The sequence below is a fragment of the Pseudopipra pipra genome, chromosome Z, assembly GCF_036250125.1.
Source record: "Pseudopipra pipra isolate bDixPip1 chromosome Z, bDixPip1.hap1, whole genome shotgun sequence".
In the NCBI taxonomy this organism is placed as follows: domain Eukaryota; kingdom Metazoa; phylum Chordata; class Aves; order Passeriformes; family Pipridae; genus Pseudopipra; species Pseudopipra pipra.
In genome coordinates, this window is record NC_087581.1 from 53,116,485 (window position 1) to 53,138,286 (window position 21,802).

At 40.6% G+C, this 21,802-nt stretch overlaps 1 protein-coding gene across 8 annotated transcripts in view; it reads right to left on the reverse strand.

Annotated features, from left to right (window-relative positions):
- Window positions 1-21,802, reverse strand: part of PCSK5 (proprotein convertase subtilisin/kexin type 5) — a 257,820-nt gene that overhangs the window by 143,007 nt on the left and 93,011 nt on the right. For all 8 annotated transcript variants that reach the window (XM_064641610.1, XM_064641613.1, XM_064641612.1 and 5 more), the window contains 2 exons: window positions 13,880-13,968; window positions 7,155-7,327 (listed from right to left, as the gene is read on the reverse strand). In XM_064641610.1, coding sequence (XP_064497680.1) covers window positions 7,155-7,327; window positions 13,880-13,968 — 262 coding nt within the window. The remainder of the gene's footprint in view (window positions 1-7,154; window positions 7,328-13,879; window positions 13,969-21,802) is intronic.

Genomic DNA, 21,802 nt, shown 5'->3' on the forward strand with positions numbered 1-21,802 from the left:
TTCCAGAAATCTAGTTTTTCCTACATGACACACAGAAATATGTAGATACTGCTGTTGTTCAAATATGAGTAAAGTGGATATGTGATTTGATCACACAAAGAAACTAGATTCATGTTTCAAATATGCACTCTCTATAATGTATGTAATGTATGAAAAGAGACTCATTTGCCAAAGCTGCTTTTCAGTATTGGTTTCCAAATCAGGATATACCCCACAAAAAGAATGGTGTGTGGGGTTTTATGTTCAATATATTACCTGCTTCAGGCTGGTTACACAAAACCAGAGAGACTTTTGACAAGTCCAAAACCAGTAATGCTATTCTGGCTTGTTACAACAGTTTCCATGTATGTGTGAGATGGGATGAGGTAACTAAACAGTTTTGGTTTCCAGTATACCTTGTGACATTGTAAGAAAAGTGGACATTTTGATATATATTTTCCTGTAGCTCTCATTACAAATTTTACTGTCTGTTAGGACTTTTATATTCCATCGAATGCAACGTAAGAATGTTTCTGATATATTCTTTCTTTTTTCTGCATTTTTTTTGTACTACATGCTGACTGTCTGTGAAAAGGCTCATTTTTCACAGCAAGCAAAGGAGAGCAATTTTAAGGTTAGCTCTGTTTACTGATTTCCAAAACAAAATAAAGCACATGGTATCAAAGATCATCTAGGTGTCACTGAGCCTAAATATTACTTCATGTACTGGAAGGCAATATCCCTAATTGTACTTAGTCTGAATACAGAAAGTTGCTAACTGTACAAACAAAGGATTGCTACTATTTGCTTAATGATGTGTTAAGGTTATCACCTAACCTCATTTTCTCTGGACAATCCCAGTTTGTAGAAAACTACAGCATATCAAGTATAAACCACATCTAAAGAGTCATTAAGGCATCCTGAGATACATATATCTGCCAAATGCAACGTAGTAAGACCTAGAAACTAAGCTTATTGGTAAGACATACAGGAAGGTGGACAAACTGTTGCAAAGTGGTGACTTTGAAAGAGAGTTTAGGGTCATGGAAGATAATCAACTGGCAATGAACTACCCTAAAACAGTCTGCTTATTGGATTCGTCAGTAGGATCTATATGAACATGTCCATGGAATAGGGATGCTAAAACTTATATGCCCCACTATGGTATCCACACTTGAAAAAACACTGACAGAAAACAGAATGTGTTTCAGAAAGAACCAAAGGAATGAACGTGTTTTGCAAATTCTGACTAACAGAAAGAAACTGAATATACAAAGCATTACTGTAAAGGTTGTAGAACAGATTTTAAAGGACAGTAACGGGCACCAGTATTAATGGGGAAAAAAGGTTAAAATGCAACACATACTTTAGAATTTCAGATAAATCTGTTAAGTTTTTGTCTGATAACTTATTTTATGCAGAGGGATGTATGAGAACCAGTCTATCTGGTTTCTGCAAAACATGACAAGCCCTAAAAGAAATCACTAATGAAACAAAAGAAAATGAACATTATTCCACAGGTGGAAGTGGAAATGGTTGTGCTTGAAATGATATGGGCTCTGCTGGACAAACACAGGGATCAAAAAAGTTAGGAGTAGAGTATTTCAAGGATGAGCCAGGGAAACAAATTTATTAGGTGCTTTTGACATAAAAAAGAAAGAGCATCTAGTGAATCTAGTAATTGCAACCACCTGTATGCAAGGCAAGAATTCAGGCTGGAAGATGTGGAGAAGCAGTACTCTGATGATCAATGAGATGGACAGCCTAGTTTTTAAGTGACTAATGAGTGTGGCTTGTTTGTCACATTGAAATGAAGTCTGAAAGGAGACTCTGTTCTAGAAATATATCAGAAACAAAAATGGAAGGAGCAAAAGTATTTAAGCTGAGGCACAGTTTAGGCCTAGGAACAAAGGGACAGAAAACTGCACATGAGTAAATCCAGTTGCAACTTAGAAGGAAGTCTCTAGCCAATAGATTAGTAATGGTTGTGAAATGGTTTCCCAACTAAAACAGAGAAAGCTACCCGGTCATTTCCTGTCTTATATTCCTATGTTTCAATTTAATTTATCCAAGAGATCACTTGGCCGAAATCTGTAATTACTTGCATGTGGAGTTTTCTAACACCGTTAAGACGCCCCAGAAATACAGCAAAAGTGGAAAGAAAAATAAGAAACTTAGATGAGTAACAAGCTATACATTTTCAGTAGTGATGGTTGCCAGTGCCTTGCACAGCCATGGACGTAAGACTTCAGTTAAGACTGGCTCTTTACAAAAGATGTACAGAAACCATAAATTAACAGATGAATCAGGAAAACAGAGATACTGATGAAGCAATAACTGGACAGAATTTTACTGATTGGACTTACAAGAAAGACAGGTCTAGATGACAGATGTTAGAACTACGAATATTATTTCAAGCCAATGGTGCTATGTCTTGTGACATCAGAAGGAATAAAAACAATGTTAAAACATCATAGGACTTTTTCTAATTCTGGTTTATAATCAGCATCCACCTCTAGTACACAGCTGACAAAGTTTAACTCAGTTGCATGGCCAGTCTTCGTGAGCGAAGATTTGGGAAAGGTCTTTACCCTTTGAGCCTGCGCAGTGGATTTTTTAGGTGAGACACAGTGTGCGCTGAACTGAGCCCACCCTTTAATCCTGAGGTTCATCTGCCGAGGCCGAGCGAGCTTGGACGGTGGCAGCGAGGTCCTCAGGATGTAGGTTTGTTTAGAGTGACCTTCTCTTAGATGGATGGCCTTACAGGGCTGACGAACTCCATCTGCCCGGGGAAGTTTCCCTGACAAGGAATCGAACCTGGGTTGCAGCGGTGAGAGTGCTGCATCCTAACCACCAGACCACCAGGGGGCCCTTAACTCAGTATGTTGAAGTAAAAATATCATCACATGTTCAGACTTTATATGAGAGATGCAATCAGGATACACAGTATATTTTCAAATCATATAAGAGAGAAATGCCAGGACCTAGCACTAGGTTACAGCAGCATACTGGAAGACATATCTTCTGAAACCATCCCCAAACACAGCACTAATTCTTCTGATTGATCTTCACCAAGTAGTTTTTTGCCAACTAATTGAAAATGTCCAAGAGGTCTTGTGCATACAAAATGTATCTACATATGATATATATGAGATATGCATACACACAGATATGTGTTATTCAGTTTCAAACAGCAGCTGTACAAGATGAGTAAACACAATACACAGTTTTAAAAAATCTCATCTAAACCTCTGTGCATCACTTTAAATGTATTAAAGAACAGGCATTTTGGAAAATATTTTGACACATTTGACTAGAAGTCTTCCTGAAGTAACTTCTGATTTTTGTAATGCAATTCTCTGGCAAAGCAAAACAGAATAACTCCACTTTGTGTAGGCAACACATCCTACTCAGAATGATGAAAAGATGTGATGGTAAGACAAATAAATTTAATAGAAACATCCGGGGTACAACACAGGGAGTATCACCTTTGTCTGGACACTTGCAGAGCAAGTGGCAATCTCTTGCCACTTTTGGAGCAGAACCATATAGTAGTAGTAGTAGTAGTAGTAGTAGTAGTAGTAGTAGTAGTAGTAGTAGTAGTAGTAATGCTAATAACAACAACAATAATAATAAAATGTGAAATTATTTTTCTTAATTTCTCCTTTCCCTTTTTTTGTTTTTCTTCCTCTCTCCTGCATGTGGGTTGGAGGCTTCTGTAGTGATTGTGAGACAGCCTTTCTGCTCCCAGCAAGCACTTTGAACACACTCTGCAGCCAAAGTTGGTGAAGCGAGACAGATGAGAAGGGGCAGTGATGATGGGAGGCAAGGCATCAAGCTGAGTTTGCACAAGAGGTTCAGCCACACAGAATCTGGTCATTAATGTCCATCAAATATTTGGCTTGTGTCCAGCTTGCTTAACAGAATGGTGTCATGGCAATAAGATGAAGGCCTCTGTGCCAAAAGTTTCCACGTGGATTTCCCTTCCTCTCCACCCTCTTAGTTTATATTAAGGATGACCTGCCCTGTTGCTGATTTGTACTTTCTTATGGGTACTACAGAATGAACAAGCATGCAGCTGGTGAGATGTTTGGAGAGGTGACCTATTAGATTTTCTAAACCCTGCAACACAGAACGTCCACAGGGGTCACGTGTCCAGAAACTTGACTATAAGGTCTTTGCCAAACAGCAGTGAGAGAACAAGTCTGAATATCTGAAATGCATTCCTCTCCAAGTGATGTCGACACTTATCCCAGAATAACAGGCTTATTTGTATGAATATAAATGAACCAGCCTGAATGCTGCACTGCAGAGCCATGAATCAGCAAGACCAAGTCCCTCAAGTGTGTACAGCATTGTACTTATAGACTGTGAGAGATACAGACAGGCATCTTAAAATCTAATGGTACTTAAGATTTTATCTTTCTGAATCAAGGAAAGGCTTTTGTTTGTTCTTGAACAGAGGGTGAAATGTGATATTCAATATATTAATTCTGGATAGACCACCCTTTGTCAGATATTTTTTCAGGCATGTTCTGCATGATTACAATGGATTTTTTCTTAAGATTATTAGGTCTAATACTTCTAATACACTGGTATTGAAAACACAAGCCTTGAAAATTTTCAACCCTTATGGCTATACTATTTTCAAGAAAGGACCTTGTCAACTGAAAGCATGATACAAAGGGAGTTTTGTATCTGCATAGAAATTGTTTGGTAGTAGAGTCTCTAAGCTTTCTCTTTGAACTCAGGTATGCAAATTTAATAGAATTAAACAAAATACCCTTAGAGATTACACAAAATCATGGTACTTGAGACAGGTTTAAAAACTGTTTTCCTCTTCCTTTACCTTGATCCTGGGCAGAATTTTTAAAGCATATTTAACTTATGGGTTAGGTTGTCATTTAATAAACTCATTTACCCTAAGTAACCTTTCTTTAAATAGATTTTTCTATTTTAATTCAAGGCATATATTATCTCTGTGTAACTTTATAGAAAAACTATGCAGTCATCTTTGTTATTATCTGCAGGATTTGGAAGGAGTAATCATAATAGCTCAGCAGATTTCAAAATAGTAATACTTATAAAACACTCTGCACGAGCTGTAAATTGGAATAATATGCACTTAAGATAAACCAGACATTTTTTAAATGGATCCCAGTCTCTCAGCAAACTCAACAAAAAACAGTGGCTCTTGCATCCATTTCATTTTTACTTAATGATTATAATAAATTAAATTAATAATTCAATTCACTTATACTTTACTCAAAGTTATTATTCAGCACTACCTTTGATTTTCCTAATTAAACAAGAGGGCATAATTTACTTTTCAGATGCTTTTAAAAATTCTTGATAATTCCCTCTGCTGTTCCATTTTAAAAATGTGATATACAGTTGTACATGTATACGCATAATAAATTAAGAATACTGATCTTGAAACTTCCTGTAGATCAGAAAGAAGGTTTTGTGAAAGTTTCCTGTACTGATCTTATTTTAATTTACACCACAGATGCTATCCTAGATGCTCAGTATATTCAGTTCAATATTTCTGAAAAAGGGAAGTCAAGATCTGGACACAACATAATAAGCATATTTGTCTCCCTATTATTATTGCACAATTACTGTGACTGCTTAGGGAAATCTAGGTTTGGCCGTGTATCTAGTCACGACCTTGAACAATGATCTCATTTTATGAATATTTTATTAAAAAGGAAATTAATCTTTTCTTCTCCCAAAAAAGAAAACTAATCTTTTCTTCTTCCATTTGCCATCTTTTAAAATGACACAGCTTCTGACAGTGAAATGAAATATAGAAAAAATACCTTTGCCTGAACATGGGAAGGCACAGTTTATTAAAAAGAGAACAGGTTCATCTTGAAGTAATTTTTGGTCTGGAAACAGCCTATTAGGGAAGGTGGTAATTGCAACATACATTTACAATCTTTCAGTCTATATTATATATTAAAGGATGAAAACTAGAAAGTAACCTTAAATGTTTTGCATTTCTTATCAGTACATTTTCATGTAAGTTTTAAAAAGAACTTCTATTTCTTGAGTAGAAATGAAAATGCATTTGTAGTCAGAGCCAGACAAAATATCCAAATATGGAAATATTTAGGTCTACTCAACTCTTCATGGGCACCTACAGGCAGAATAAGATGCTGATAAAATGAAATAGAAAATAAATTGCAAAAATAATAATTTGACTTGCATTAAATATGACTTCTACTATTTCTCAAAAAAATATAGCATACTTTTTCCACACTGTTATCAGAAAAAGACTACCTCCGAATTTTAAAATTAAATACTCTGTTTCCACTATAGACCGATACTTACTTAAAATATATAGAACAATGGTAAAATTAAATTCATCTCGGTTCTGTAGGGTATCTTCTCATATTACTGCTAATAATAACAATGGAACAATAATGTTTGTATGCAAGATTCATGTTCTTAGCAAATTATTCCACATTCTTGATTTATATCACATTTATTTCCAGCTTGAGTGCTTTGAGATTTCAATAAGGAAATGGCTGAGTCCTTCTGGTACAGAAATTCAGGCTGAACTTTTCACAGTTGTCTTCCCTACAGGAAATATGACATTTAAACTAACACATATACATGTTTAAACATAAAACTTTTTTGGACAAGTTCTCCTGCATTCTGCAGTTCCATTAGTGTCTCCTTAATCACAGTATTGTGAGTTCTCTGAGAAACATAGCTTTAGACTTTCTTTAGACCTCAACTTCTTATACTAAGAAATCAAGTGAAACAAATGAATGAAAGAAAGGAAGGAAGACAGAAAGAAAAGCAGACAAAGGTTTTGCTTTAGAATTTCCTTAAAACTCAGATTTGATGAGCTGGCACTTCTGTGCAAAGTAGCATTATTCAGTCGTCTTATTTTTGTAGAATTACATCACTACCTCAGAGTAGTTTTAAGGACATTGACGATGATGTATTTCAGTTGAAAATGAACAGAGCTGATACCTCAGGACTGACTACCAGGTCACTATCAAAGGAAAATGCATTTTTAGTTTTATGCAAAGGAAGTTTTCTTCTTTCCTTCAGAATCCTTTCCTTTTCCCTATGCTGTGCACTTGCACATACTGGGCACAAGTACCCTTTTACTTGCACATGAGAGCAGATCCAGGAGATGCACTTCGATGCAAACTTACCATTCTGATGCCATTCTCAAAGGCCTGACGTGCTAGAGAAGCAGGACCATCCACAGTCTTACCATCGTCATCAGGCCCCCAGCTGGCACTGTAAATGTGGATGTGCTGGGGATTAAGGCTTAGAGACTTTGCTTCTACCATATCTGTCACATCTCCATCCAGCATCCGTACACCTTCAGAACAAAAGATACAATGAACAGGACTGACCAACTCAGAATGTTTCTTATTTGTTTTCCCCTGGGGAAAATTGTTGTGTATAACATTGGAATGAATGATTATAAGAATTTTTACTGTTATTAGAGAAAAGAAGCAAAAAATCTGTTTTGATATATATTTTTCCATGGAAAAATATCTCTTGATGAAAAAAATACAAAAAGGTTGAAATATTTTGGTCCTTCTTCATGTTTTAAAAATTATCTACATGTCATTTATCCATTATACAGCCTTCAAAGTTCCACAGCAGAGTTTTAGGCTAAAGAAAATTTAAAAAATACTTGAACCTTGAAATGTTTGTATGTGTCACTTAAAGATAACAAATTATTTTCTTTCTCGTTTTATACTGCATTGAACTGGCAGCATCTACTTTGAGTCATTCACAGTTCTAACCATGTTAACAGATGTAATAAAAGGATCTCTACTGACAAATAACCTTGGGATTATTCCTTCATGTATGAGGCCACAAGGAAGAAACTGGGGAGAACTCTTGTTGTACACAACAAGTACCACACAGTATAGCAAGGCAACTACAGGAAGTTATGAATAAATATGTAACATTATTCAACCTGAAATTACAACATTGTGAATATCCTTCTCTTGCAGAAGCTGCTTTTTTAAGGTATAATCTGAAATTCTTGTGTTAAAAGAATCCATTCATGTGGCTTTGGACAAGTCAATGTGCCAGCACTTCTAAAGTGAAAGGCCTCATGATGTTTTAAGATTACTAGACTGAATAAAGTAGGTTAAAATCTGAAAACCGAGAAAGATTGGAAGTTGTTCTTTTGACTAACTCTAACACTTTGACTACAGTTAAATCTGACTGATAAAACCACCAATGCCAGTTTTAACCTGAACAAGAAAAAGGACCTACATACAGTTAGTGTGATGTGATCAAAGGGAGGCTAAATATTAAATAAAAATTTAATATAACTGTATGATAATACAGAGGAATTATTACTTCCAAAATTAACAAGCCAGATGCCATCCCCTTTAAAAGGCCACTGCTATTTATAGGCCAAATTTACATATTTTTAAATACAGACACATTTCATTTTGCTTATGAGCTCAGATTAAAGAAACTTTTCTTGTTTACCAAGACTTTAACTTCCAATTAACAAAAGGGTTGCTTTGTTGAAAGAGGACTTATCTTTTTCCTTACTCTATTTGGCTCAAAAATGAAAAGTGATTGTATTTCTCAGTTCACACAAAAGCTGCCCATGTTTTGTGAGATAATAAACTTTTACAAACTGTGATCGCACTATGGACTTTATGAAAAAGGTCATTAAACCAGCTCTGGGATTCTAGTGTTTGTTTTTTTTCTACCTCAGAAAATTAATGCAGGGTGGAAGTTGTGTTCTCAATTTCTTTAAAGCACACTAAAATACTAATAATTAAAAAATCAGTTCTAAATAAAGACAATAAAGGTACATTGGTTTTGAAAGAAGGAAAATAAAACTTTCCTTTACGGCTCTGTAACTGTGTAGCAAATCTAAATGCTATATACAACTGGTGAACAGTAATTCCAAATTCTGCAACTGGCACCTGAATTAATCCACACCAGAATTTTTTTGCTGATGGTGAAGTGGTCTACTCTAAACCAACAGCGACAAGGCTGTGACTTAGGTGTTGTTCTCTCTGGCTAACAACGGACAGACACGCTTCAAAGCTGTTGGTCAAGATCAACTGTGTGAGGTTCCACAAGGCCAAGTGCCAGGTCCTGCCCCTGGGTCACAACAACCCCAGGCACCACTACAGGCTGGGGGAAGAGTGGCTGGAAAGCAGCCCAGGAAAAAGAACCTCGATGTGCTGGTCAACAGCCAGCTAAACGTGAGACAGCAGTGCAGCCAGGTGGCCAAGAAGGCCAATGGCATCCTAGCTTGTATCAAGAATGTGTGGCCAGAAGGACTAGGGAAGTGATTGTACTTTTGTACTGGGCACTGGTGAGGCTGCATCTCAAGTTCTGTGTCCAGTCCTGGGCCCTTCACTTCAAGAAAGATACTGAGATGCTGGAGCATGTCCAGAAATGGACAACAAAGCTGGTGATGGGCCTAGAGAGTAAGTCATACAAGGAATGACTGAGGGAGCTGGGGGTGTTTAGTCTGGATAAAAGGAGGCTCAGGGGAGACCTTATCACTCTCCACTATTGTCTGAAAGGAGGCTGTAGCAAGATAGGGGTTGCCCTCTTCTATCAGGCAACTAGTGACAGGATGAGAGGACACAGCCTCAAGCTGTGCCAGAAATGACTAGATGAGACACTAAGTGCTGTGGTCTAGTTGACAAGGTGGTGGTCAGTCAAAGGCTGGACTCAGTGATCTTAAGAGCTCTTTTCCACCCTAAATGATTTTGTGATTCTATGAAAGATGACTTTGAATAACAGACATCTCACTGGCTATTTACAATGAAAATAATCTTCCTTCCTTCCTTCCTCTCTCCCTCCCTTCCTTCCTTCCTTCCTTCCTCTCTCCCTCCCTCTTCCCAATGTCTGTAGTACTTAATTCTGCTGATCACAAAACCTTCATATTGCATTTGGCACGTGGTGATAGGGCAACAAAAGCTGTCCAGAAGGCAATTAAAAGACTGCATTTGCAGACTGTTCTGCCTAAGACTTTAGAGACCTGCAAACTTTTCCCAACATTTGCAGTAATTCCCAAATTATAAGTGGCATTTTACTCAGAACAAAATTTCAGTGAATCACAGAAAACATGCAAAACTGAGCTGAAAGCAAGTTTTCTTTTAAAATGCTTGTTTTTAATCAGCATCTGCCTTAAACTTAAAGAAACAGCTAAACTAATTCCTCATCAACTGATGACAATATACACCTGTTGTGCCATAATTCAGTGTAACTGTTTTCCCATCAGGACTTGAGCCCAGCCAGGTAGCTAAGCACCCAAACCCCCACAGATGCTTTGCAATTTCCACAATCAGTTTGCAACAATAATAGCATGCTAACCAAAAAGTCTCACATGCTATAAAAAGTCTCACAAGCTCTGTACATGGTAACTTGTTTTGTGTGATTACTGCAGAGAATAACTCTGAAAAAATGATCTAGCCCTTTAGTGCACTGGTTTGTCTTGTAGTAAAAGGGACTGCAGCTTAGCTAAGCAAAAACTTTCACAATTTTTTATAAGAAACTTGTCACAACCTGTAAAAAACTGAAGGTCCAGACTGTAATTTTACTCAAATTTTCTCTTCAGCAGATTACGTCCTCACTTACACCATTGTAAGAGAAAGCTTAGACTTTCTAAGAATCCTGTTTTTTACCTACTTGTTGTCAGAAGTTTTTAAATGTTCAGAAATGAGAAAAGGAGGACAAACACATTTAGGAAAAAAAGGAACATTATTGATGGGTGCCTTGTTAACAACTTCTGATCATAAAGATCATTAATTGGATTTGTTCACCTGCCAGTATTTAATGGAACAGACTTTTTTCTCTTTTGCTTTATCTCCTTTGGATCCCTTATGTGTCCAGAGATGCTTTTTGGTTTGAAGTAAAAAATACTTATCTTGATGGAGCAAATTCAACATCACAACCTGTCAGCAGGTGCTCCTCTATGCAAGGAGAATGTAATTGCTTTACCTTAACTCTAGTTTCTTCTTCAAGAAAGCCCCAGGAGGGTCTTTAAATCCCTGGGAAACAAGCAAGCTGAATACTAGTTCAGCATGATATGATTCGATATTTTTACTCTTTATCTGGCCTGTGGAGAGGAACACAGCCATTGCACATTTAAATGTGTAGCTTATGGCTTTTCTGAGGCATACCAAATATAGGTCAGCAGCAGCAAAACTCTTAAGTAAATTCCACTAGTGGAAGAGGAAGCTTAACATCAAGGCCATGCCAAAGCTGTTGCAAGTTGTGTGACTATTCCATTCACAAATGAAACTTCTCCAGAAGCCATCTCTTATCTCTATCAGTGCACTAAGTCTCTTCTGATTCTGGTTTGACAACTCAACAAATGCTGATTTCATAGCTGCTGGTACATGATGAAATGCCATGTCCACATGAGACAACCTGTTCATCTGCCATAAACTCACTCGCTTGACCAGTTCTGATTTTCTAAATCATTCTGACAGCGTAGTAGTTTTGTGCAGGCAGGCTCTCCACCTGAGGGGAATTTTTTTTCCTGCATCACTCTAACCTTATTGTTGTGGGTTGAAGTGGCTGCGTTTTTGGTAGCGGGGGTGGCTACCTAGGGTGGCTTTGGTTAGAAGCTGCTAGAAGTCTTCCCCCCCCAGTGATAGCTGGCTACAGGAGGGACTTCCTACTCCTGGCCAAGGGAGAGCCAATAATCACGTCTCTGTGATAACATATTTAAGAACAAGCTGTTGTGCATAAGAATTTTTTGAGCCAGGGGAGAGCTGACCAAAGCTCCTGGGTGGCTCCACCGCCTCTCCCACAGCGAGGGCGGGGGAGGGGTTGGGGGGAAGGCAGCGGCAGCCCAGCCCAGGCCTCTTGGCACCCAGCCCGGAGCAGGCACCGGTGGCCCCTGCAAAGGGGTGGCCGGGGCCGGGCCCGGGACATGCGGCCCCATGGAGAATGGCTCCACAGCTCCCGGGCCCACCCTGCGAGCAGCCCATGCTGGAGCCCATCCTGCCCAAGGAGCCGAACAGCACTGTGAGCGCCAAAGCCCCCAAGGTGAACTGTGAGGAGGGGTGGAGTGGGTGCCCTGCAGGCTAGGCCAGGGTGGCAGAGTGGCCCCTGCCGGCGGGCATTGCCCTCCCTTTCCCTCCCCAGGCAAGTCGAGCCGGACTGGGCTGGGGTGGCCTGCCGCAGTGCAGCCAAGCCCAAGCGGGAGCAGATGGATGCATGGAAGAAGGCCGTTACCCCCTGTGGAAGGCCCAGGATGGAGCAGAGTCCTTCAAGAGACTTGTGGCCCATGGAGAGGAAAATCCATGCTGAAGCAGGTTATTCCTGGGTAGGACTCGTAGCCCTGTGGGGGATCTACAACAGTACAGTGCATCCTATGAAGGACTGCATCCTATGAAGGATGGAGAAATGACTCTTGTGACAGTAAATATGGAAAAACTACTGCCTGAGGGATGGACCCACGTTGGAGAGGTCTGTCAAGGACTGTTACTCATGGGAGGGACCCCACGGAGCAGGGGAAGGACTCAGAGTTATGCCCCTCCCTGTAACCTGTGGTGAAGACCATGGTGAAACAGGCTGTCCCCCTGTAGCACATGGAAGAGTGACCTACGGGACAGCAGATTTGGAAGAACTGTTGCCTGATGGGTGGACTTGTCTCCCTGCACTGCTGCAGGGGGAGGAGGGAGAACATGGAAGGAAGGAGGGGTGGTTGGAAAGTGTGTTTAAGACTGTTTTATTTCTCACTCTTTAGATCTTATCCTATTAGTAATAATTTTTAGTATTAACCCCAAGTTGAGTTTGTTTTGCCTGTGTGACTTCTCCCAGCTCAGAGCGACTTTAGTAGGTGCCTAGAATCCGGCCAAGGTCAACCCACAACATTTACGCTGGATCAGGTATTGTCTACCCTCTTGAAGCCAGCAGGAAAACAGAAAGCTGACATGAGGATGTTGATGTGTGCTTTGGCTAATTTGAAATGCAGATGTGCTCACATTTGATTTGGATCAAACTTGTACTGATCTAGTAGAGAACAGATGCAGTATTATTAATTGCAGAAACATGGCCTCAACTCTGCCTGCTCATATTTTTGAACTGTTCTCTGGTGTATATATAGGTAAACATGCTTCTGTTTTCACAGATGGGCTCTATTTTAGGCTCTATTTCAAAAATCAACAGTTAATGAGTTTGAGCTACAGGTCTTTCCACTGAAAGCCAATATACCAATCCCATGACTTCATCTAAAGTTCAGGATAAAACTTCACTAGAAGTGTTACAACCTGTCACAGAGAGGCTACATCCTAGGAGACATATAGATGACATCTTGATAATCATCACCACAAACTAAACTAAAGATCTTTACTGAGCAGCCAATGACTATGAATTCACAGAAACCTCTTGGAACTCTTGGCTGAATGAACAAAAAATGTGTGATTGAATCTTGTTTTCTAGGCAATAATCTGATAATATAGAGGGATCAAAAGAACATTCTCTCCAACCACAGTCAAACAACACAATAATGCATTATGTTTTGACGGTGTTTTTTTGGAAACAATATGCAAGGCAATATTCCTGATGTGTGCATTTACTTATGGTTTGTCAAAGTTCACCGCTTAGAGCTCTGAATATGTGAGAAAATCCAAATGTCCTAATTCTGGGGTTTGTGTTTCCATCAAAAGCCTCACCTTTCTATTTTTTTGGTTTGTACTGAGAGGCAGTGTTCCAGAGAGCACTGCAGAAGGGCCACTGCACACAAACTCCTTCAGTACTGATACTGATACTCCACAAATGAGCTTTACTTGCTAACACAGCTAGGTTTGTTGTCCATACAAATCTCCTTCTCTTGTTGAGAAGGGTCTGAATGCACCATTTATCACAAATGGCTCTTTGATTACTTTTTTTGTTTTTGGTGGGAGATTGTTTCACATACCTCCAATCTTGGCATTAAAGGCGATTCCTACTGTGCAGTGTGAGTTGTTTGCTGTGGCTGCCACTTCTCCAGCACAACGGGTTCCATGCCTGCAGTCAGACAAACATTTTTCCAAGTAAGCATAAACCACTGGGATTGAAGTCTTGGACTTTAGTTATTCTTAGACACTAAATGCACAACTATCCACAATGTCTTGCACTACTCAAGCCCTTACAGCAATTTATACCTATGTTACAGTATTCCTCTGAACACATTTTAACATCATTACCACAATCACATTAAATTCTTCGTGCCTACTGGAAACACAAACACTTTATAATAAAGACATACAATGATGATACATAATTCACAGCAACAGAGAGGAGTCTTAGATATCAGTTCTTGATTTTGAACCAGATCTTACATTTAGACAATGTTTGTCCAGCATTCACTCACAACCACTTGTATTGCTAGTATGTGTATCTCCACCCAACCTCTAGTGGGCATACTCTTCCCCAAGGAAGATGAGATGGCACTAATGCCCACACTGTTGTTTAGAGATAAGCCTAAGACTGGCTGTATGCCAGGTATGCTCAAAGCTTCTGTATAGGCATGTCTTGGTTGTGCCTTGGGCCAACTCTGCAAGCCTGTTGCCTTTCTAGAAGCAGAAAAAATGTCTGAAGAACCTTTCACCAGTAGAGGTATACTATGGGCCTGGAAGCAGAGCTGGACTGCAAGTGTACAATCTCAAGAAGCTGCTGAAGGAAAACACAAAATCTCCAGTGTTTGCTCAGTCCCTTCCCCACTGTGCAAAGCCCCAGTGGTATGCCTTGCCCACCCCTGATCCATGCTCTCTACCAGGTGACAGTGGTCATCCATAAGGTCCCCATGGCAGGAAAGCAGTCCCTGCTTTTTGTGATTTTTGTGGCAACATGGGTTTCACAGTGTGTTTTCTACCAGTAAATCATGCCCTCACCCTTGTGCAGTTAAGCAGCTCCATTGCAGAAATGTGACACAAGCAAGAAGGAGCAGGCAGGGAACTTTAGAGATGTGCTGTGGAGAGGAGATACAGAGTTTCAGACCAGACAGGAAAAGAGACGGGGAGTCGATGAGACAAAGATATCAAGATAATATAAGGCTTCAGTACCCATAAAGAAAGAAGTTTAAAAAGTCAAAGCAAAAAATAAATAACAACATAGTAAGCTTTAGAGAAGGCTAACAAAGGTCAGTTGTGTACACAGGCACTCTTCTGCTGGTGCTGGTTGACAGACTGCTTACACACACATCTAGAGAACACAAGTGTGTTTGAAGTAAAGGTGATGTTTATTTAACAGACAAGAATCAGCGTTGCTTTCCCCTGGTAGAGCTTGTTTTGGGTAGAGTCACTCCTTATTTCGTTATTATTAGCACAACTTCTTCCCGCTATCTTTTTGAGACACTTAAATGGGAAACACTAAGATAACTTGTTTGGAATAGATTAATATAAAACAAGAAAAATAACAAATAGGCCTGGGAAAAAAAGAGAGGAAACAAAAAAAATTAAGCAATGCTAAACTGTTAGAATTTCAAAGAAGATAATTTCATTTATTAGACAAGTAAGATACACATAATCTATGAGAAAAGTGTAATCTTTATTCACAAAATCAAAGTGACAAGTTGTATACTGATAAATACTAAAGCTGGATAAAGGTTTCACAATTATATGTATATCTCAACTAATTTCCTATTTATCTGTCACAATTCATTATTTGGTCGCCAAACTTGACCAGAACATTTTTCAAGACTAAATTTGAAGCTTACTTTTCATATGAAGACTAATTTTAAAGCCTAATTCTTCTTCATTTGAAGAAAGCCTATTTGACTTTAATTGATAAACCAATGTCATCCATTTGCTGAATTATTTTGAAAAGCCTGAAGTAAGCAGCTTCAGTAAATAGCTCTGTGTTTGAAGTAGTGTCTTTTAAAAATGCATTAATATTTAAAGGAAAATGTCTGTCTTAAGAATTCTTTACAAGATCCAATTCCCAAACATCCCTTCTTCTCATTAGGATTTTGTTGGGTGTCAATATAAGTTTTGAGGTGTTATCACTCAAATACCAAAGCACATACGACTACACTCTGGAAATATACAAATACCTGCACACATCAGCTCAGTGCAGATAATTTATTAATAAATCATTCCCTGCCTAGTGAAATGCATGTGGCGAAGCTGCAGCTTCCCAGAGGGAGGTCGTATTGCCAAGAAATCCCTCATGGGTACCAAGTTTGAGAAGCAGTGATGGGAGGAAGGTTTTTCAGTAGAGAAAGTGGACAGATAGAAGCCACACTTGGAGGAGGGAGAGTTTCTGAAGAAGAATGGCAGAAACAGCTCAAACATCTCCTTGGTTCCAAGTACTACCTGCTACTTCGATAGCTACATCCAATGAGCCCTGGTTGAGAGGGTTAGATTTCCACTGTATCATCAAACACGCTAGTCACCCCAGGGCCAAGTACAGTGTGCAACACCAGTTCTACTAACACCTGATGGGATGCCATTTTCTTTTTTGCACTGGAGTTAGCAGGGCTGATTGATAGAGCTTTAAACTAGATTGGAAGGAGGAAGGGGACAAAATCAGGCTTGCCAGTGATAATGCAATGGAACACCAAAATTTGAGGGACTTAGTGCTAGTGAGATCCTTCAGTCTGCTTCCCAATGTGTTGGCTACAATGAACTGCACTTGAAATGTTCCTAGCACCAACGTATCCTGCATGAGAAACAAGCAAGAGGAGACAGAAGCTTTGACCCAGTCCAAGAGAGATGGCATCACTGGCATAAGCAAAACCTTGTGGGATGAGTTCTGTGACTGAAGTACCATGGTGGATGGTTACAGGCTCTGCAGGACGAATAAGGAAGGGCAGGCAAGACAGGGTAGTAGTAGTGTATGTAATGGAAGGGCTGGAATGTATGGCGCCTGCAGCTGGAAATGCCACATAGAGAGCCTCGGCATGAGGACTAAGGGACAAACAAAGTTGATGTAATTGTGGAGGTCTACCATAAGCCATCCAGCCAGAATGATGACAGTGATGAGTTAAATCTTTAAGGAACTAAGGGACATCTCTGAATCGACTGCCTTGTCCTTATGGGGGACTTCAATTCCCAGATATTAACTGGGAATACCATACAGCTTGTACAAACAGGCCCAAAAGATTCCTAAAATACCTGTATGATAACTTCATGGTACAGGTACTAAGAGAGATGACTAGAAAAGCTGCCCTCCTTGATTTGTTGCTTTGATTTGATTTGTCAAAAGAGAGGGGCTCTTGATTTAAGTGGCAATAGGTGATCATTTTGGCCACAGAAACCATGCAGCAATCTCTGGTAACAGGAGAGTGCCATCAAAACTTCAATCTTGGATATGAGGAAATCAGATTCAGGCTGCTTAAGGAAGTAGTCAGTAAGATTCCCTGGGAAAACGCTTTTGAAGGTGCTGGCGTCCATCAGTGCTGGTCACTTTTTAAGTACCACTGCCTAACAGAACAGGAGCAGGCGATTCCAAAATATCAGAAGTCAAGCAGACAAGGTAGAAAGTCAGTTTGACTGAGCAGGGATCTTCTTTCAGAGCAAAGGCAAAGAAAGAAAGTGTATGGCCAGTGGAAGCAAGGTCAAATGACATGGGAGGAATAAAGAGATGCTGCTTGCCACTGTACAGAGAAAATTCATGTGGCCAAAGCTCAATTAGAGTTAAAGCTGACCAATATTGTGGAGAAAATCAAAATCTTTTTTTAATATGTTAATAGCAAAAGGCACTGCACAGAAATAACATTGACCCATTATACAGTAAGAAGAGTCTCACAAAAAGGGACATAGAAAGGCAGAGATATTTAATACTTTCTTCTCTTCTGTCTTTAACACTGATGATGCGCTGTTAATTGCATTCTACATTTAAAATGGAAATAAAAAAAGTTGTTTTATTAATTTCAAGGTCATATGTATAAAAGTGCACTTCTTACAATCACTTCCCACTGTATGAATTAATAATATATGAAACTTAATTTGTTTTTAATAGGATATCTTTTATGGGTCCCTTAAGTAATAATTTTTCATGCTTTAGGAATGGTACTCCCCAACTCAGAGCTCTCACTAAGACTCTCCAGACCACACTGATGCTCTTGCTCCCCTGTTTTCCCCTCCCCTCCTTGCTGTGGTAGGATGAGAGGAGAATTGGAAAATTGCAAAATGCAAAGATCATGGGTTGAGATAAGAACAATTTACTGGAAACACTAATAAGAAAATGAACAGTATTAGCAACAATATTAATTAATAGAGGGTATAAGAAGAGTAATGATTCAGATGGAACGCTCCGCCTTCCCCTTGACACAATATCAGATGGCTCCCTCAACCATGTTTTCTTGACCTGAAGGAACTCCTCCCCCCTGGAAGACAGTCCCATTCCCCTGCCCCTGACAGTGATGTGAGGTGGTATAGAACAACCTCCAGTGTCCCAGACATGCCTCCTCCTGGCTGCTTCAAAAATTCACCCTGTCCTGGCCAGAACCAGGACATTATCCCAGAGCCTACACCTTCCAACTATATACATTTATATACATATAAACACAAGCACAGATATCATTTCCATAGTGAACTGCTGTTCCTCCAAGGTGTCTGCTGACTTTATTTAATCCATGACTGTGGGTTCTATCCATCCTAGATGTCTTCTGGGGCTTCCAGGAGGGCTGGTGTGCTGTCAGGAGGTTGTAAGCTGGATCAGGAGCTCACGACTGGTATATCTGGAGCAGACCATACTCATTGTCCATGGTTATGGCATCCAGTGGCAGTGTCATTCAGCAACCAACAGTACAGAATTGAAAATTACAGACTGTTCTCCCCCAAAAATCAAATCCCCTTGAGGTACACATCATGTCTCCCCATCAATCTGTATTACCCACCAAGTGCACTCAAGTCCTCGAGCAAAACCAATCCCATAGATGGGTTTGTCTTTGCTTGAGGCAGGTTTCCCTAACACATTCCTCAAGTGCACCATGGGGACTTAATCCCCTTCTATGGTATGTGGAGGTTTTGATTGGGCAGGGCCAGCTCTATTGGTATAGTCTCCAGTGTTATCTAACCAGGTGGCCTTTGCTAAATACAGATCTCAATGCTTGAAGGTCTCATTGCTTTCAATGTGGTTTTTAACAGTCCATTGTACCATTCAATTTTCCTAGAGGTGAGAACATGATAGGGAATATGATACACCCACTCAATTCCATGCTCTCTGGCCCAGGTGTCTATGAGGCTATTTTTGAAATGAATCCAGCTGTCCAGCTCAATTCTTTCTGGGGTGCCGTGTTGCCACAGAACCTGCTTTTCAAGGCTCCTGGCAGGGGTGTGAAGCACAGGGTATGTCTCCAGCCACCAGTGGATACTTTTACCATTGTAAGCATGTACTGCTTGCCTTTGCAGGTTTGCAGAAGTGTGATACAATCAATCTGCCAGGCCTCCCCATATATATATTTTGACCATTGTTCATCATACCCCAGAGGCTTAACCCACTTGGCCTGCTCGAGTGCAGCACATGTTTCAGAGTAATGGAAAACCTGGGAAATACTGTCACAAGCCCATCTGTTCATTGCACCTCTTCCCTGATGACCTGAGGTGTCCTGGGCCAAACAAGCCAGAAACAATTCACCCTTATGTTACCAGTCCCGATCCACCTGAGACACTTTAGTCTTGACAGCCCGATCCACCTGTCCATTGTTGTGATGTTCTTCAGTAGCCCAACTCTTGGGAGTGCATCTACATGACATATTTTACAGCCAACTTCTCTACCCAGGCAGCGATGCCCAGATGGGTTTCCCTCTGCGCTGCTAATTCATCTTTTTCCATCCCCACAGAGCATTTGCTACCACCCGCGAGTTGGGAGTAGAGATAGAACACCACCCATTTCTCTTGTTAAGTGGTATCTAAAGCCAACTGGACAGCTTTCAGCTCTGCAACTTGACTTGATCCTCCTTGTCCCTCAACAGCTTCTGTGACTCACTGTGTAAGATTCCATAGAGCATCAAAAATTCCATTTTTGATGTATCTCTACAATACAGCAGGAATTGCCAGTAAAGAGAGCTGATTACATGGTGGGGCCTCCTCAGCACGTGTCACCTTCTCCTCCTCCTCTTCTGATACTACCCCGAAATTTTTGCTTTTGGGCCAGTTTGTGATGACTTCCAAGATCCCTGACTGACTGGGGTTTGCTATTTGAGCTCACTGCGTGATTATTTCGATCCACTTACTCCACATAACATCAGTGGCATGTTGTGTGGAAGGGACTTTCCCTTTGAACATCCAGCCCAACACAGTTGGTGTGCCAGGAGGAGCTGTGCTTTGGTGCCAATCACTTACGACACAGCTCAAACCCCTTCATAAGCTGCCAGTATCTCTTCTTCAGTTGGGGTGTAACAGGCCTCAGATCCTTTGTATCCCCAATCCCAGAACCCCAGAGGTTGTCCTTGGGCCTCCACTGGTACTTTTTGCCAGAGACTCCAGGAAGGACTGTTCTCCCCAACTGCAGTGTAGAGGACATTTTTCACATTTTGTCCTGTCCTGACTGATCCAAGGTCTTCTGCAAGAGCAATCTCTAGTTCAATTAATTCAAAATCTTGGTTTTGTTCAGGACCACACTTGAAATTACCTTCTTGTGGGTCACATGATAGAGAGGGCTTACAATCTGACTGTAATGTGGAATATGCACTCTCCATAAACCCCAGGCCTAGGAAAGCCTGTGTTTCCTTTTTTCTGCTTGCTTGGGAAATAGCTGCTGTTTTGTTGACCACATCTGTTGGAATCTGATGACATCCATCTTGCCACTTTACTTCTAAAATCTGAATATCCTGGGAAGGTCCTTTGGCCTTACTTTGCTTTATGGCCAGACTGGCCTTCAGGAGGATCTGAATTATCTTCTACCCCTTTCTTAAAAACTTCCTTTGCTGTGTTGCCCCACACAATGATATCATCAATGTACTGCAAGTGTTCTTGCCTCACCCTTTTCCAGTGCAGTCTGGGTCAGTCCATGGCAAATAGTAGGGCTGTGTTTCCATCCTTTGGGCAGTCGTCTCCAAGCGTACTGGACACCACACCAGCTGAAAGCAAAATGGCCTGCACTCTTGAAGCCAAAGAATGGAGAAAAACGCATTAGCAATGTCAATGGTGGCACCACTTTGCTGTCTTGGACTCCAGCTTGTACTGAAGTTTCAGCACGTCTCACACAGCAGCACTGAGTGGTGATGTGACTTCCTTCATGCAATGACAGTCTACTGTCAGTCTCCACTCTCCACTGGATTTATGCACTGGCCATATGGGACTTAAAGAGTGAGTGAGTCTTGCTGACTTCTCCGTGGCTCTCCAATTCATCAATCATCTCATGTTTGGGGGTCACAGAATCCCAGCTGGTGCAGTATTGTCAACAGTGCACTGCTGTGGTAGTGATCACTACCTGTCGTTCTTTAGCCCTCAGCAGTGCCACAGCAGAAGAGTTCCCTGAGAGACCCAGAAAGGTATTCTGTTGTCTAATTTCCTCTGTCTCCACAGAAGCCATCCCAAAAGCCCAACAATGCCTTTTTGATCCTTGAAATACCCTCTCCTGAGATAATCTATGCCAAGACTACACGGGGCCTCTGGGCCAGTCACAAGGGGGTGTTTTTGCCATTCATTCCCAGTCGGGCTCACTTCAGCTTCCAGTACAGTCAGCTGTTGGGATTCCCCTGTCACCCCCGAAACAGAGATGGATTTTTCCCCTACAGATCTTGATGGCATCAGGGTACATCATCTGCCAGTGTCAACTAAAGCCTTTACTCCTGTGGGTCTGATGAGCCAGTCCAATAGATCCAATCGTTCCTTTCCTCCACCTGGCTGAAGGCAGGACCCTTCTAGTTCTGTTCATAGTACTTGTTGCTTGCTCCTTGTAAATAAGTAAT